This window comes from Ceratina calcarata, unplaced genomic scaffold (assembly GCF_001652005.2).
Source record: "Ceratina calcarata isolate Rehan_Ccalc_2016 unplaced genomic scaffold, ASM165200v1 scaffold43, whole genome shotgun sequence".
Lineage (NCBI taxonomy): Eukaryota > Metazoa > Arthropoda > Insecta > Hymenoptera > Apidae > Ceratina > Ceratina calcarata.
Genome location: NW_017166721.1, coordinates 818,727 through 833,777, shown reverse-complemented (window position 1 = coordinate 833,777; position 15,051 = coordinate 818,727). Strand labels below are relative to the sequence as shown.

Here is a 15,051-nt window from a genome sequence, read left to right as displayed (position 1 = left end):
TCATCAAATTATAAAATATAAAAATAAATGCTCCGGGTGAGGATCGAACTCACGACCTTAAGATTATGAGACTTACGCGCTGCCTGCTGCGCCACCGAAGCTTTCGAGTAGTGAATTATAGAGAGATGTAGAAATCCCATAGATTTGTGAATTTTGGATTCCATCGTTGCATACGAGCGATTTATATTGCAACGTAGGTGTATATATTTACAAGAAATTGAAAATTAAGAAGTAGTTTGTAACCATATTTCTCATCAAATTCAATGCCACGTATTCCCGTCTTCGCAAAGACCCTTCGGAAGATCGTTTTCTGGAAAACGTTCACCGATTCAGTTTTGCTATTGGTTGTAGGCAGTAAGTAGGTACGAGATCGCTATCATCTTGAACGCGCGCTTCGCGCTTAGGCAAGAACAGAAGGGCGAGGGGTCTTTCCGTGCGATGACCGAGACAGGAGAGTAGACGGTACACGGGGTGCGAAGGTGGGGGTTACGAAAGGACCAATCATGCCGAGAGCCCGACGAGGGTGGCGTGAGTCATCGGCAACGGTCTGGTGGCGACATCCGGTGGCTGTGGGTCCGCCAGTCGGTCGCGAAACGCCACGCCCGCCGTTTCAAATCGTCGGAAGAACAATTCCTCACGTTTTTCTCACACGTTCGAGTACACTAGTTCACGGGGTATCTGTGCCAAAACGCATTTCGAGTCGTTCCCGCGTGCGCGCGAAGGAAAATCGGTTTAAAGTCTGTGAAACGAGACTGCGGTCGCGAGAACGAATTTCCAGCTGAGCGGAAGCCGGCGCTCTTCGCCGAGCGGTGTTCCCTGTGACGGCTACCTACTCGGACCACGTTTACCTCCCGGTGCCGGTACATACATACATATTATTATATATATTATAATGAAGTGAGTTCAGACTCGAGGCTCTCGTCGTTCACACGACATGTTAATCATTTTTTTTAGTTTTGGTGTGTGCGTGAACGTGTGATCAGAGTTTAGTGATATTCTTAGAATATCACAAGTTCGAACTTTCATCGTGAACACAGATTCACCGCAGACTCCATTCTATTATTCATTTTCCCAAGCAAGTTTTACACAAGCACTTTGACGCTGAAAACGGGTGCACGAGGGTGGCTATTGTCACGTTGCCAGCCGGTAAATCCCTCACGCGTAACGTCATCAACTGTACCAAGTCAGCGGTCATCAGCACAGTAGGAACTTCGAGCATTTAAATGAGATCGAATTCACTAGAACTATTACAGTTCGGGATTGTAAATTAGTCGATCGCTTGAAACTTCTTTAATCTTGTAATGAGTAAATCGAACGTACGAAGAAGTTAGAAGGTTTTACATATATCACTACGACATCGTGATTTATTGATTAACTTTTCCTTTTCGGCTTATCGGCAGATTTCCTCCTGCACATCATTTTTCTTCTCAATTCTAAATCTCTTAAGTTGATCCTTTAATTAAAATAAACTTGTAATCCTCCTGGGTAGAAAACAATTTAAATAGAAAATATTATTTGGTCTCATTACTTCGATATAGAATACACGTATACGTACGTATTAAGCTAACAGTACTTGTAACGATATCCAATTATTCCAGAGTGCATAAGTTTGATCGCGGAGAACAGTGACCGATAATAGACGGCATGCTTAATTGCATTTTATGCTGTCGTAAAATGTTGTACGATCAGATGTCCTAAGACAGGAATATGAAAGCCGAGCAAACGTGGTAAGCCGCAGGCCCCCTGTAACGTAATACCGAGACAGAAGTCGAGAAAAAGAACCCTGACCACCGCCTCGAATATAAATTTTCTGTTAAAAGAAACAAAAAATAAATGCCGGGTATATAGATCTACCAGCCAGCCCGTTCTAACTCACTGTTTTTTCAAACCTTTCTCTTCTAATGGTCCCCTTTCGATTCTAATTTACTTTGCTAACGTCCCCTCGTAGCAGTCACCGATGACGAGCCAGTTTTATTATTTTATAGCATAACTAGTCCGTTACATAGATACGAGCATTTATAGATATTTCTCGCAGCTGTAGTATAAAATTAAGTAACCATCGTTCTAATTTTTTTGTGTGAAATAAAATTTGTAATATGCGACAACTAATGTAGAGTATGATATCATGTAGTTTTTATTTTGCATTTTTGTACGTGTGATCAATATAAAATAATGACCAGGATGTAATAAAGGCTGTTGCATTGTAATGCAAGAATCGGGGAAACGGGAGCGAACGAACATATTTAAATGATCGAGTTTATTGCTGGAATTAACATGAGAACGTGACACACAAAGGCTAGCAGTTTCATGTACAGACACAGATAGATATCGCGTTCCGGCTGGGCCGCGGATAACAGGAAAGAAAGCGGATCTCCGCATTTTTATGAAAATGCATCCAGGTAGCGGCGGATCTGCGGTGTGCGAAGTAACTGCTGTCGAAGACGTCGATCCTTTTATTGTTTCGTCCATTAAAACGCGCATTTACCGATACACCAAACAACTTTATATCGACATGCATTAAAATTTACGACCGTGAACGCTCCATGTTTGATTCTTTTTATTTTCCCTCTTACGTGCCCTCGACATACATTTTTTCCCCCGTTCGCGAGCGGTTTTTTGTCGCGTTTCTATTGCGAGCGATACTTAGGCGAAATCCGATAACAGTTTTACTGCGGAAATATATCGCCTGTCACTCGCAGAAATCGACTAATTTTGCTTACTAGTAAAAAATTTTTACACTTGTTTCTTGTCAATGTTACATTACTCACTGCTTTGTGTATGCAGTTGCTTTAACACTTTGCGTTGAATTTTTATTCAAAGATGAAGAGGATATATTTTTTTATTTATTGTGTCAATATAAAAAAAGTATAATGTTATACAAATCGTAACGTAGTATAAGATTTCTCATGAAAAAATATTCAGCAACACCCTGAGTTACTCTTTTGTAAAGTCATCAAATTACGTATGGTTAGAATCGGATGAAACTGTGTCAGTGATTGAAAACATTCAGCGTGCCTACGGGGCAATCAATTTGCTTATAATGTGTCGTCTCATTGCTTTCCTCGTTGCTCCATAATTGACGTGACAGCATCATTCTAAAAGATTGTCAGAGCATTAAAATCGAACGACGAAAATTCGTATATACTCTGCTCACGATAAACGAAATGAATAGAATGAAATATTTTTAAATCGGAATCAAATGTTAAGATTGGAACTATGAATGGGAGTTTCAGCTTCTTACAATTAGCTGAGGGAGTACGTCGTGACATTGGCATGATTTTAGCGATGACTTTAATACGAAGGAATTTATTCCAGACTATTATGTTCTGCGTTCTTAAATTGTTTAAAATGATTTTGTACCAGTGATTCATTGAACGATACATGAATTAATATGATTCATGAATTGTCAAAAATGAACAGCATTCGTATTCGTTAACATTCATTGCTAGTCATTAATATTCGATTATACTATGATACTTATCTACTTCTTATGAATGTTAATTATAACTATTACAAAGCATAGCATATAATTTTAACAAAATGAAATAGTAAATCGATTTCTGGCTGTCTGAGGCATAAGCTTGTGACACTAACCAGTGCAATCAGAATGGATAAAGCAATCATTCAGTTTTATGAAAAGATACAGACCTCACGGTCATAAAGAACTGATTTATTTGACGAAGAGAAATATATGTGTCAGCACTATGATAATGCATTCTTTGAAACAGCTTCGTATCAGGTGACAGGCTAGTGGGAAGAAACCACAAATGCTTAAACGCAAGCTTGCGACAATAACTATTATGACTCGAACATACTTACATGTTGCATTGTAAAAGCGTGTCTATCGCATTATGCAATTCTTATAATCGTACGGGTATTACTGCTTACTCTCGTTATAAATGAACAATCTTCTTATACAATTTATTGCTGTATAGTAAATTACTGTGATTATTTTTATATATGGTATCAGTTTAAAAGAAATTTTATCATTTAGTCATTGTGATATGCTTTTGATATCTCAAATTTTTATACATTCGATGCATTCTTTATGCTTTCTGCATATCCAATTCTTCTATTCATAAAATCTGCGAGCTAGTATCATGCATACGATAAAAGTGCATGATTCATTTGCAACTAAACGAGAAAAGTTCATGGTATGGAAATAATTCAGACCGTCGGCAAATATTTTGTGAATAACTTTTGTTCCTGTAATCGAGTAATCTAAATATTAGTGAGGCGTGGTTAATCAACATTTGCACATCTTTTTTCATACAATATTGAATTTGATAGATAATGCACCCAGTTTTCAGAACTTTATCTCCCAGACGAGTGTACTGATAATGTTTCTGCTTTCTTTCATTGAAAGTTTAAAATATTTAGTACACTATATTTAGTACACTAGACAGAATTTTTATCCAAACTGGATTATTTTTTTACATTCGATGCATTCTTTATGCTTTCTGCATATCCAATTCTTCTATTCATAAAATCTGCGAGCTAGTATCATGCATACGATAAAAGTGCATGATTCATTTGCAACTAAACGAGAAAAGTTCATGGTATGGAAATAATTCAGACCGTCGGCAAATATTTTGTGAATAACTTTTGTTCCTGTAATCGAGTAATCTAAATATTAGTGAGGCGTGGTTAATCAACATTTGCACATCTTTTTTCATACAATATTGAATTTGATAGATAATGCACCCAGTTTTCAGAACTTTATCTCCCAGACGAGTGTACTGATAATGTTTCTGCTTTCTTTCATTGAAAGTTTAAAATATTTAGTACACTATATTTAGTACACTAGACAGAATTTTTATCCAAACTGGATTATTTTTGAGAAACGAGTTCTTCGCTTTGGAATATATTTAGATACGTGTATTAAAATTTTTATTGGTCGTATGAATAAATACGTATTTACACAGATATTTAATTATCGCTACATATGGATATCTGTAGTTCGTAAATTTTTAGAAGGAAAAATATGCAAGTAAAATTTTGATAGAAAAGTCAGAAGGTAGTAGGCTTAAGGCGATGCTGACGGTCAGGGCCGATGAGCATTGGTTCAACGATCGTTCCGCGAGCGAGTCTTGATTTATGCGCGCAACGCCTACATAATTCATATTACTTAGATACAGTAACAGTTCGAAGCCAGCAAAACGTTTCGCAGCAGGAAGTTTTACTGATCGCGGACCTCTCTGGCCCGCTTTCTTTTCGTCCGTTCGTTAACGAATAAAGCTGATTTGAATAAATCACTCTGATTACTGATACTAGACATTGTCCGACCGAGATCGTCCATCATCCAACTTAGGTATCCATACTCCTCGCTTTTCATTATCTTGACGCTCCGTTGCTTTCTTTCATCCTGGCGTTCTACCATCGTTGGCGTTAAATGCCGTTCTCGATAAACCTGTTCCAACGCGTTTTAGCGTGTCAGATAACCGAAAGAAAGTGCTATTCATCGCACTCGGATTTACAATCTAAAGTTCACACGATTATTCAAAATAAAATAATTTTATTATGCATACAGATCTTTGATCTTTATCAGTGAATTTTATTTCATGCAATATTGAACTAAACCACAGGTTTTTATGTAAAGTAAAATATATCTTGCAATCTACATATAAAAGAGTATTCATATTGCGAAAAGGTAGACGTATCCAAGTTTAGGAAAAACAATAAAAATTGCTAACCCTCGGTAACCCCTCGGACGGATTGGTTCTCGTGACCTCTCACATGGAACAAATTCCAAGTAATTCGTGTAACCAGCTGAAGATATCGATCTGCCGAATGTCCATCTGGTGCGAAGGGATGCGTGTAGCAACCGGCTGTCACGCCCATTTTCTAAGGGTACAATCGATAATAGTTTGTTCGGTACTCACCCACGAATTTCCACTGACACGCACAACATACCGTAAATGATAGACTGTTGTAAAAATATTCTACATTTCTTTTTAAGGAATTAAGGACAATTAAAAAATTGTTTTATAACAAGAAACAGGTTGGAAGTTATGTATTTATTTCATTACAACTGAATTGATTTTATGGAATGAAGCAATTTTAAATTAATAGTTTATGTAATAATTTTATTTCTCATTAATTCTTATCATCGTATCAGCAAACGATTGTTGATCGTATAAAATTCTGTATCTCGGAGAAAATCTAAAATTATGACTTCTGCAAAGAAATTCGTGGCATTCACGTGACTCATAGTTACATATCCGACCAGTTTGTTCGCCCCCAACTGTTTCTACGAGTTTCCAGAAACGTATCACGGTCAGGCACAAATAATATAGAATAAAGGGGGCTGATGTTAACACAACCGTCTATTGTCCAACCGCTGTTGCATTACCATGCCACGTGTAATCCAATATTTCCGTGTAATTTAGACTCTTCTCGTCTGTGCAGTACGTTGCACGCTGAAATGGTAATTTCTCACCCCGATGTTAGCACGTTCTTTCGTTCCACGAACGTTTTTCACATTTGCTGCGTTCAACCATACGGTTTACATCTTCTTCTCGTTCGTTTCCATTGCATAAAATGTTCACAGAATGATTAATAAAATTCGGTAGGAGGAACGTCATTTTTTTTTTTTAAGAAAAGACTTGACACACTCTGATGCTTGTAAGAATTATAATTTCATGTTCACGTTGATTACCTATACTTTACGCATGATCGATATATCGACACATCCTCAGGCAGTGAATAGAATAGCTACCATTCATAAAGAGGAGGAATCATATTGGGAAATTGATTCCGATTACACGTTGCAGCCTGCCAGTGCAACAATATTCCAGTGAACGAGGCATTTACCCAGCAAATGGACGTTGAATAATCTACGATGGGTATTCCTGTCGCGATTTACGCATACAGAAGAAACAGTCGTTAACGGTGACAGCTCATTTCCATGGAGATTAGATCGCGTCGCGTCTGATTTTGCGTTAGTTTATGTCACTTTTTGTAACGGGTAATGACAGTCTACTGTTAATGATGCACGAAGGGATTAATGTCCCGTTACTCGTCACCGGGTTAGATGTAGATTCTATCCTTATTTTAACGATAGGAATCCTATTAATAGAAACTGTTAATATTCCATATATTTACATATTGACTTTTTTATAAAAAGAACTTCATTTTAATTTTTTTTTGTTTGATTTTGATTCAGTCTCTCTCATTAGTATATACATAAAATGATATGAAACACAATTGTACATTGATAAATTAAATTAAATAGATTCATGAGCAGACTATAGATCTATAAATTCTATTCATGAGTATTGCTTTTAAATTTGAGAAAATCAATACCTTCGTATTGTATATTCGAGCTGGATATTTAATGATTTATCGATCACCTCGCTACGCTGCCGTTTGTTTCTTAGCGAAGCGTGGCTGCTGTGAAATTAATTTTTGCCTCGATCCATCAAGCGGCTCGCGGTCTGAATTACTTCGGACCGGCGGCGCGGCGGGGAAAAAAGAGCGAGTAAGTTCTCCGGGAGAAATAATCGGGAGAAAGATGAAAGTTAGCCGATGGGAAAGCAGACTGAGGGAAATTAATGACGGGAAAAGGGTGCTGGTGTGGCGCGGATGCTTTCCGTCGCAATGAAGTCACCGAGACCGAAATCGGGGAGCCAGGGACGGAATGCTATATAGAGTATATAGAGGGAAAATAGAAGAAATGCGTTGGGGTAAAGTAGACGGGGTGGGAACGTGAAACCAACGCAGACGTGCCGCGTAGGTCAATGCACTTGCATTCCCGAACGTTTCGCCGTTTCACTCTACGCTCCATGTTAATAATTTTCATTAATTTGCATCGTACCTTGTAATCAAAATTAATACGATATTTCATAGAGTAATTGTTCCAATGATTAATACGATGTTTCATGTTATGATTCATATAATGGTTGATACAATGTTTAATACAATTATAAATATGTATTTACAATATACGATGAGTTTGATATTTTTAATGCTAAATTATATGAATACTGAATATGAATGGATGAGAGGAATAAAATGATACGTTTTGCGTGAAAGATTAGAAGGAAGTATTACGATCTGATGGATTAAGAAAAGTAATCGTATTCTCATTTCAATATGTAATTCAAAACTTGTTACTTATTTTCAATATTTTGTACATACACGTATTTAGAGTAATTGTTTGATTTCTTTATTTCGTATTCGTTCTCTTACAACATTCTTTCATTTGTAAAATTGTTCTTCCACTCGTTATGTAAAATTGTCATCGTTGTCCCTCATTGTATTAGATTTCTATCTTGAAATCTTACATCACGCGACAGATCGGTATAATAATAATTGCAGTTGCGCAATCTTACTGAACGTGTATTCGGATGAATCACTACTGCATCAGTAATCAAACCCTGATTCATACCTTATAAATATCTGGTATTCAATGCTGTGAAGAAGAACGGTTTATCGAGATTTTGATAAGAGATCTCGAATTAATTGCAGAGATGCAAAGATGTTCAAACGAATGAAGTCTGATGATTTCACCTAACAGGTAATTGCCTTCTTGTTTCAGACGGGTATAAACGCGCGCACCAAATCCTGCTGCAGTGGGCGAAGCACGCGGGTTCGAAGGACAACATCACCGTGGTCGTGGTCCTGTTAACCCCAGCGAGCGTGATCGCAGCCAGGCCCCTGTACGTCCATCCGTACCGCAGTCCACAAGTGAATGAGATACTCGAGAAAATGAACTCGAAGGACAAACCGTTGTTCCTAGACATCGACGACGCGCATAACGCGATCAACTCGAACATCCTGAAGCAGACGATGATCGGGCAGGAACCGCGTGACGACGACGGTATCCTCGCCGCTAGTAACGGGAAACACGAGAACGGTGACGCGGATTACGATTACTCCGATCTCGGCCCCGAGACCGATGTAGACGCTATCGACGACGTGCCGCCCGTGATGCCTGTCAAGAATCTCTCATACGAATTTTACAAAGACAATGACGATGACGGATCTAACAGAGACTCGAACCTGCTCGACAATATGAACGTAGACGAATCGGCGAATACTAACTTCAACGCGAACGCTAATACCGTTCACGGAGCGATGATTGATAATAATTTGCGCGAAGATGATGACGAGGACGAGGACGACGACGAGGACGAAGACGAAGACGAAGACGATGACGTGCGCGAACGGAAGGACAATGACATCCGCGGAGACGTATGCGATGAAATCGCGTTGTCGAGAACCATACGCGACGGGATTGTCGAGAATATTCACGGAATAATTCACGAGGAAATGGACAACAGAGTTCGCGAACAGCTCAACGACGAGGAAGCGAGGAACGACGAGGTACGCGTGGACGATCTGCAGGACGTCGTCGACAAAGCCGGGCCTGTGGACTACGACGACTCTCCGCCCTCGCTGCAGGCTAACAGTAAGTGTGAACAAAGTAAATCGCGTTTATATCGGGAACCCGGTTCGAACTGCGTCGCCAGGTACGCGTTCCTATTCGGAAAGTTCTTTCTGTTGAGTTTCATGCCGGTCTATGATTTCTCCAGTTTTTAACGGAGATCTCTTATCTTGCAATATCGAGTGAAACTTATTTTCAGATCTGATCCATCGCGACTGTAAAGTCCATGAAATGTTTTCGATTCAAATCTATATTTTCAGTCACTTTTTACTATGAACTGAACAGAGATTTAAAGAATTAATGTGATACGATGTGATAAGTAATGTAATTGAATCAGAGGTAATTCATCGGTACTGTGTCTGTCTGTAAATTATTCAATAATTTACGTCACGTCAGTTTTCCAAAAATGGCAAGTGTCCCAAGGTTTCTGAACCGACGGTGCATGCGTTGCGACATGTATCGGTGTAGGAAGTAGAAGGTCGCGTCAGAAACGCGAATGTAATTTAAGTATTATCTATTTACAAACTGATCTTATTTAAAGGCAGTTCTATCGGTTTCGTTCTTCGATGAAACGTGCAGGATTAGATTAGCATCGATTAGGATAAGAGATTTTTAATTCTCCCTGGGAAAGTTGTAAAGAATTTAATAGTTCAAATTAATACAGCAATACAGTTGATTCGATGAAACCGAGAAGAAAGTAAGCAGCGGAAATTTTGATTGATTGATATTTTTAGCTGTTCAACTTGATTCGAATTTCACCGAATCGATCATATTCTATCAATCAAAGTGAAAGGTTCACAATGGAACCTTTTCCCCTAAAACGCTTTTGCAACAACAAATTTAATCAGAGAGATGGATAGCTCAAATGTATTACTAATCAAGTAGCTGCACATGTGTGTGCCAAATACCAAGTGCATAAAATAATTTATTATCGATATAATTCTGTACATTGTATTTTGTAATATTTATTTAATTAACAACTAAATCTTGAAATATTTGTTTATCGCTGGGTAGGACTGATCTCGATATTTTTATCCGCGCTGCTCATAAATATGAATGTCAAACGTGGGATGTTCGAACTGTTACATTACACGTTCTTTCCATCGGAACCCGGCCCACTTTCCGCTGCACTTCGACTTTCACCACCTTGTGCCAGTCACTGCACTTCCTGCACTGATTGTCATCCGCCTCGCAGAACCGGCACTCTTCTTCCTAAGCCAGAGTCTTCCCTATCCCCTTCCGCCCTCTTTTAAGTCTTGTTTCCTGTCCTCTGCGAATGCTTCGTCAAACGAGTCCCTTCAATTTCCCTCTTCGTGGTACGTAGATCTTTAAACGAACTAGGATTCTTAGAAATATATTTTTCAAAAATGCAACTTAAATAGGATTATAAATAAAGGTTTTTGTATTCAAAACGAACAGCAAACGTCCAGATCATTGCTAATTTGTGTTACAAAAAAGGTCTGTGGTAAAAGTTCAAATACTTTCGTGAGTCATTGAATTTATTCTTATTCAGCGTGCAACAAGAAAAAGAAAGCATTGCCGAGTGTTTTCTTGAAAGAGGCACGATATTAAAAAAAGGCGAACCGTCATGACACTTACGTGCCAAAGGAGTCACGTACGTTGTTCATGTATCCGAGCAGTTATTCACTGCACCACGCCCCTCTTTCCATCTATCTAAATTTATCTTAGCGTGCAGCCAGCCGCAAGGCCGTTTTTCTCCTGTTACGACCTCCACGAATTTTCCTAATATTTATTTAATCCTCGTTCGTTCAATAGAATATTCGCCTTAGAATTTCGTCAGGGCTATAAACTAAGATTCATAACTAGACTTCGGTTTTTTTACATGAAATAAAACATGTAAATTGCTCAAGTATTTCATTTCTGACGAGCTGGTTCCCAACAAGACAATCGTTTCATTCAATTAGCAAACTCATTTATTTTCAAAAGTTCTACAACGATTGTAGTCGTGTACTTGTTTTATGTAAAATAATTCGATCGTGTATCCTGAGATATAGATGCAAACATGTTTTGGAACTTTCAAGTATAAATGTTCTTACAGACTGTATAAACTATAAGTAACGCAAATTATTTAATCGAAATCTATGATATTGTACTTGATCTGTCGTTAACACATTTTATATGCAGCAAGCTAATATCGTAATAGCGCATTGCGCGACAAATTTCTACGTTCAAACTTGGCGCCGAACAGCAGAAGTATCTCGAATGGCCGGGAGCGTGCGCGCGATTGGGTCAGCGAATCGCTACGGGTTCCGACAGTTGGAGTCGAGCCCCGGACGATCGCGAGTGTGCGTCTTTCTTTGATCCTGCTCGAATTGTTTTAGTGGTGAGAACGCGATCTAATTAGTGTATTGTGTGTCTCGTTAACGAATTCGTTCGATCGTCTCGTGCTCGGTACGCCCGACGACGAGCAGCCTCCGTTGAGCCGCCGGCGTGTAAATTCGGAAGACGGACGGTGCCAGCGAGAGAGTTCTCTAAGGTACGTTAATTTACGTCCTCCATGAACACGGATCTGCGGCGAATTTAAATTTGGAACGGGTGCCGGCCGGCGTTCGACGCCGAACGCCAGCCGATTCCGCGTGTCGTTTCTCGGAATACTCGGAATACTCGGGCGGGTCCTCCTCGAGGATAATTGATAATGGAATGATCCAACTCGGCGGGATGCGACGCATCGGGGTATTCGACCGTCGAGAAGTTTGTCGTGACGTTATTTTTGCTCGTAACAACTGTCGCGACCACGATGTTTTCTTGTTTGCCTCGCGAGAGGGCCCCGATCCCCGTCACGGGGCTTGGCTCAATTTCTTGGTAACGAACGCGAACGGTTTTCGCATTTAGCTAAACGAGATCTGCCTTTCGTTCAGAGGTTTTGTCGAATGCGGATGAAATTCCGTTTCTTTCGGCTTCGTCGCTGCGTAATTCCGAGCCTGCTCGGGTCTATGCAGCTCCCTCACCGGGTCTTCGAAGGTCGAATACGCGTGCAGTAGTGGTGTGCGTTTCTAAAATGATTGGCACAAAAAAGGTTCCGTTCCCTCGTCGACGACAGTGTGCGTATGTACAGTCGATGGAAGCGATATGCCGAGGTTATCAAAGCGATCCTTTGTCGCGACAACAAATAACGTTGCAATGGAAAGCTCTTGTCCTCGGAACTTTTTTATAGAAAATACGTAGACGAAGTTACATCGTTGTAGAGAGAAAATTTACGTCTGGGATATCTGTTTGCAAACCCGTCGAATCGTTTGCCCCATTGACCGCGTCCCGATCGAGTTTACAACCACGTTTTATTTGCCTCGACAACTGTACTCACCTTTGGCGCGTACGTAGAACGCAGATGTTTTCGTTTCACGACGTTGCGAAATAGTGCAGTTCCGGGATTACCGTTGATCATAATTTATAATTAAATTCTAATCCATCAGTATCAATCTTTTTTTATATGTGTAAGGGCAATCTATTACTAATACCGAATTTAAACGTTTTACAGCTTAGGCAAATAATTTCGACTGAATCCTACACTCCTCGTTGATTCTAAACGAAGTATTTCAAATAAGAAAGTCATGCTTATTTTATAATAAAAGGTCACACCACTAAAAACGTTTCGTTATTGAACTAGGAAGAAATCTGTACGAATAATTACATGAATTAATGAAATCGTCATTCTGACGAAAACATAAAAGCGATATGCATTAATAACCCGTTCGGTTCATGCTTGATAACTTATCTTTGAATTGAAAAAGTAATGATTGAAATTTCGAATCCGTTTTATAACTTCAATATAAAAATTCTTCGAGACTCATATTCACCTCGCTTCAAAACCGTTTAATAATTTATATCCGTTTTAGCAATACAATCTGTTCATTATATAAGTTTTAATAATGATCATTCGAAGTATTCACATGATTATTTATACTAATTAATTCTTACTTTAAAATGAACTAAGAATTTTTACTCGCTATTAAGTATCAATTTTCCATATAATTATATATAGTCTGCTTGAAAATAGTGTGTAGCTCCTTCATTTTATGAAATATTGCATGGAAGTAAGATTGGTAATCTTTAATTTTATCTGGAACCCATTTTGAACCCACATAAAGTGGCAAGAAAAGTGTATACATAATTTTAATGATTAATTCATACCCGTTCGGTGTATAGAAGTCGTAAATGAATTATAATCTACAAAAATAATATTCGTATCTCTAATGGCGGCCAATTTGCAATTCGCGTTCTGCCCGTATTCATCGTAATCGACGATACAACCTGCCTTTTTAGTCGAACGTTTAGAATGATTAACTTCGGTGCAAAAACTATTGGAATACGGGCCGGTATCTCTAGCAGGTATCTTGCGAGAAAAATACTGACAGCGTGCACTGTTCATTTCTACGTCAATCATATTATTAGACTGCGGATTTTTATGCAGAATATAACATTTATGGAATCGGCTCAAAGAATATATTTTAGGTAAACATTATCATTTGAACATTGCAATATGCATGCAAATTTTGGTACACTGTTTTAAACATTACATGCCGCGTTTATATTTTTGGCACGTTCATGCGTACGTTTATTAGCTACTATATTATTCTGCCTGAACTTGAGAAATATGTAATGCTATCAAGCATTTCGCTGGTGAAACTCCAGACGATTTGATGACAGGTCTGATTACGCGATGTGCTTATGAATCAGGAATAATAGCACCTACGTATTTTTCACTGTAAATGTAATATTGTAATTTTCAGTAACGATGTGTTCTCGTCGTTGTCGCTGTATTGATATTAATACGTTACTAGGGCTAGGACCCCAGTTCCCAGATCATACAAATATAAAAATGTAAATAAAAATATACCGTCACATATGAATATTATAAGGAAAATTAAACAAAAACCATAAACTGATAAGAACAAAATGAACTTAGGAAATTCTACGAAAATAATAAATGCTAATTATGAAATTCTGCCCGAGCATGATATTAAAGAATAAAAAATTTTAATCCACTTTGACAAAGTCTCGTCCATTAGAGTTAAATTAAAAAGCTAACGTTTCACGGTAAACATGAAGCTTGAAAAATCGCGTGTTAAAAATAGGAACGCCATCGCTCGCAAAGGATAATTAAAAAAATAAAAAAGGATTCCCTCGTGGCGAGCCTGTTGCGTAATTAACGAGCAAACCATCCCACGAAACGCGTGCTACTGACCGTGTTACTCCGTTTCGAAAGCTCGAAAAAAAGATATGTAGCGTAGAATCGTCGGGCTTTCCGTGTCACGACATTAGCGAAGTCTCGTGTCTGCAAAGTGGTAATTGGATCTAACCCTATGCGAATATGTATACGTACTTGCACAGTGTGTATCGGCTTACCTCGAACTTAAGCAAATTACACACGGATCTACGCGCGTGCGTTCTTCGCGGTCACGATCTCCCCATATTCATAATGAGTAATAATATTAACCCTGGAACACGTGCAATTAGTTAGGAAGGGTTTGCTAAATATCACTAGAGTTCGTGTTGAACTTCGTGTTGCAGTTTATATTTATCGGATAAAAATTGTTGTTATCGACCGTACCGAAAAGCATTTACAATTAATGTTCTTGCTATCAGCCTTCACGATAATCAAAGACCATTTTATACTTGAAAAATTAATTCCGATATTTCAGAAA

General features: G+C 38.6%; 1 protein-coding gene and 1 non-coding gene across 2 annotated transcripts in view; one reads left to right on the top strand and one right to left on the bottom strand.

Moving 5' to 3' along the window:
• LOC108626818 (serine-rich adhesin for platelets) overlaps positions 1 to 15,051 on the top strand; it is a 56,976-nt gene that overhangs the window by 29,233 nt on the left and 12,692 nt on the right. Inside the window, exon 8 of the mRNA XM_018027711.2 lies at positions 8,540 to 9,412. Within this exon, the coding sequence (XP_017883200.1) occupies positions 8,540 to 9,412 (873 nt within the window). The remainder of the gene's footprint in view (positions 1 to 8,539; positions 9,413 to 15,051) is intronic.
• Positions 29 to 101, bottom strand: TRNAM-CAU (transfer RNA methionine (anticodon CAU)). Its single transcript has one exon. It is a non-coding gene; the product is annotated as a tRNA-Met (tRNA).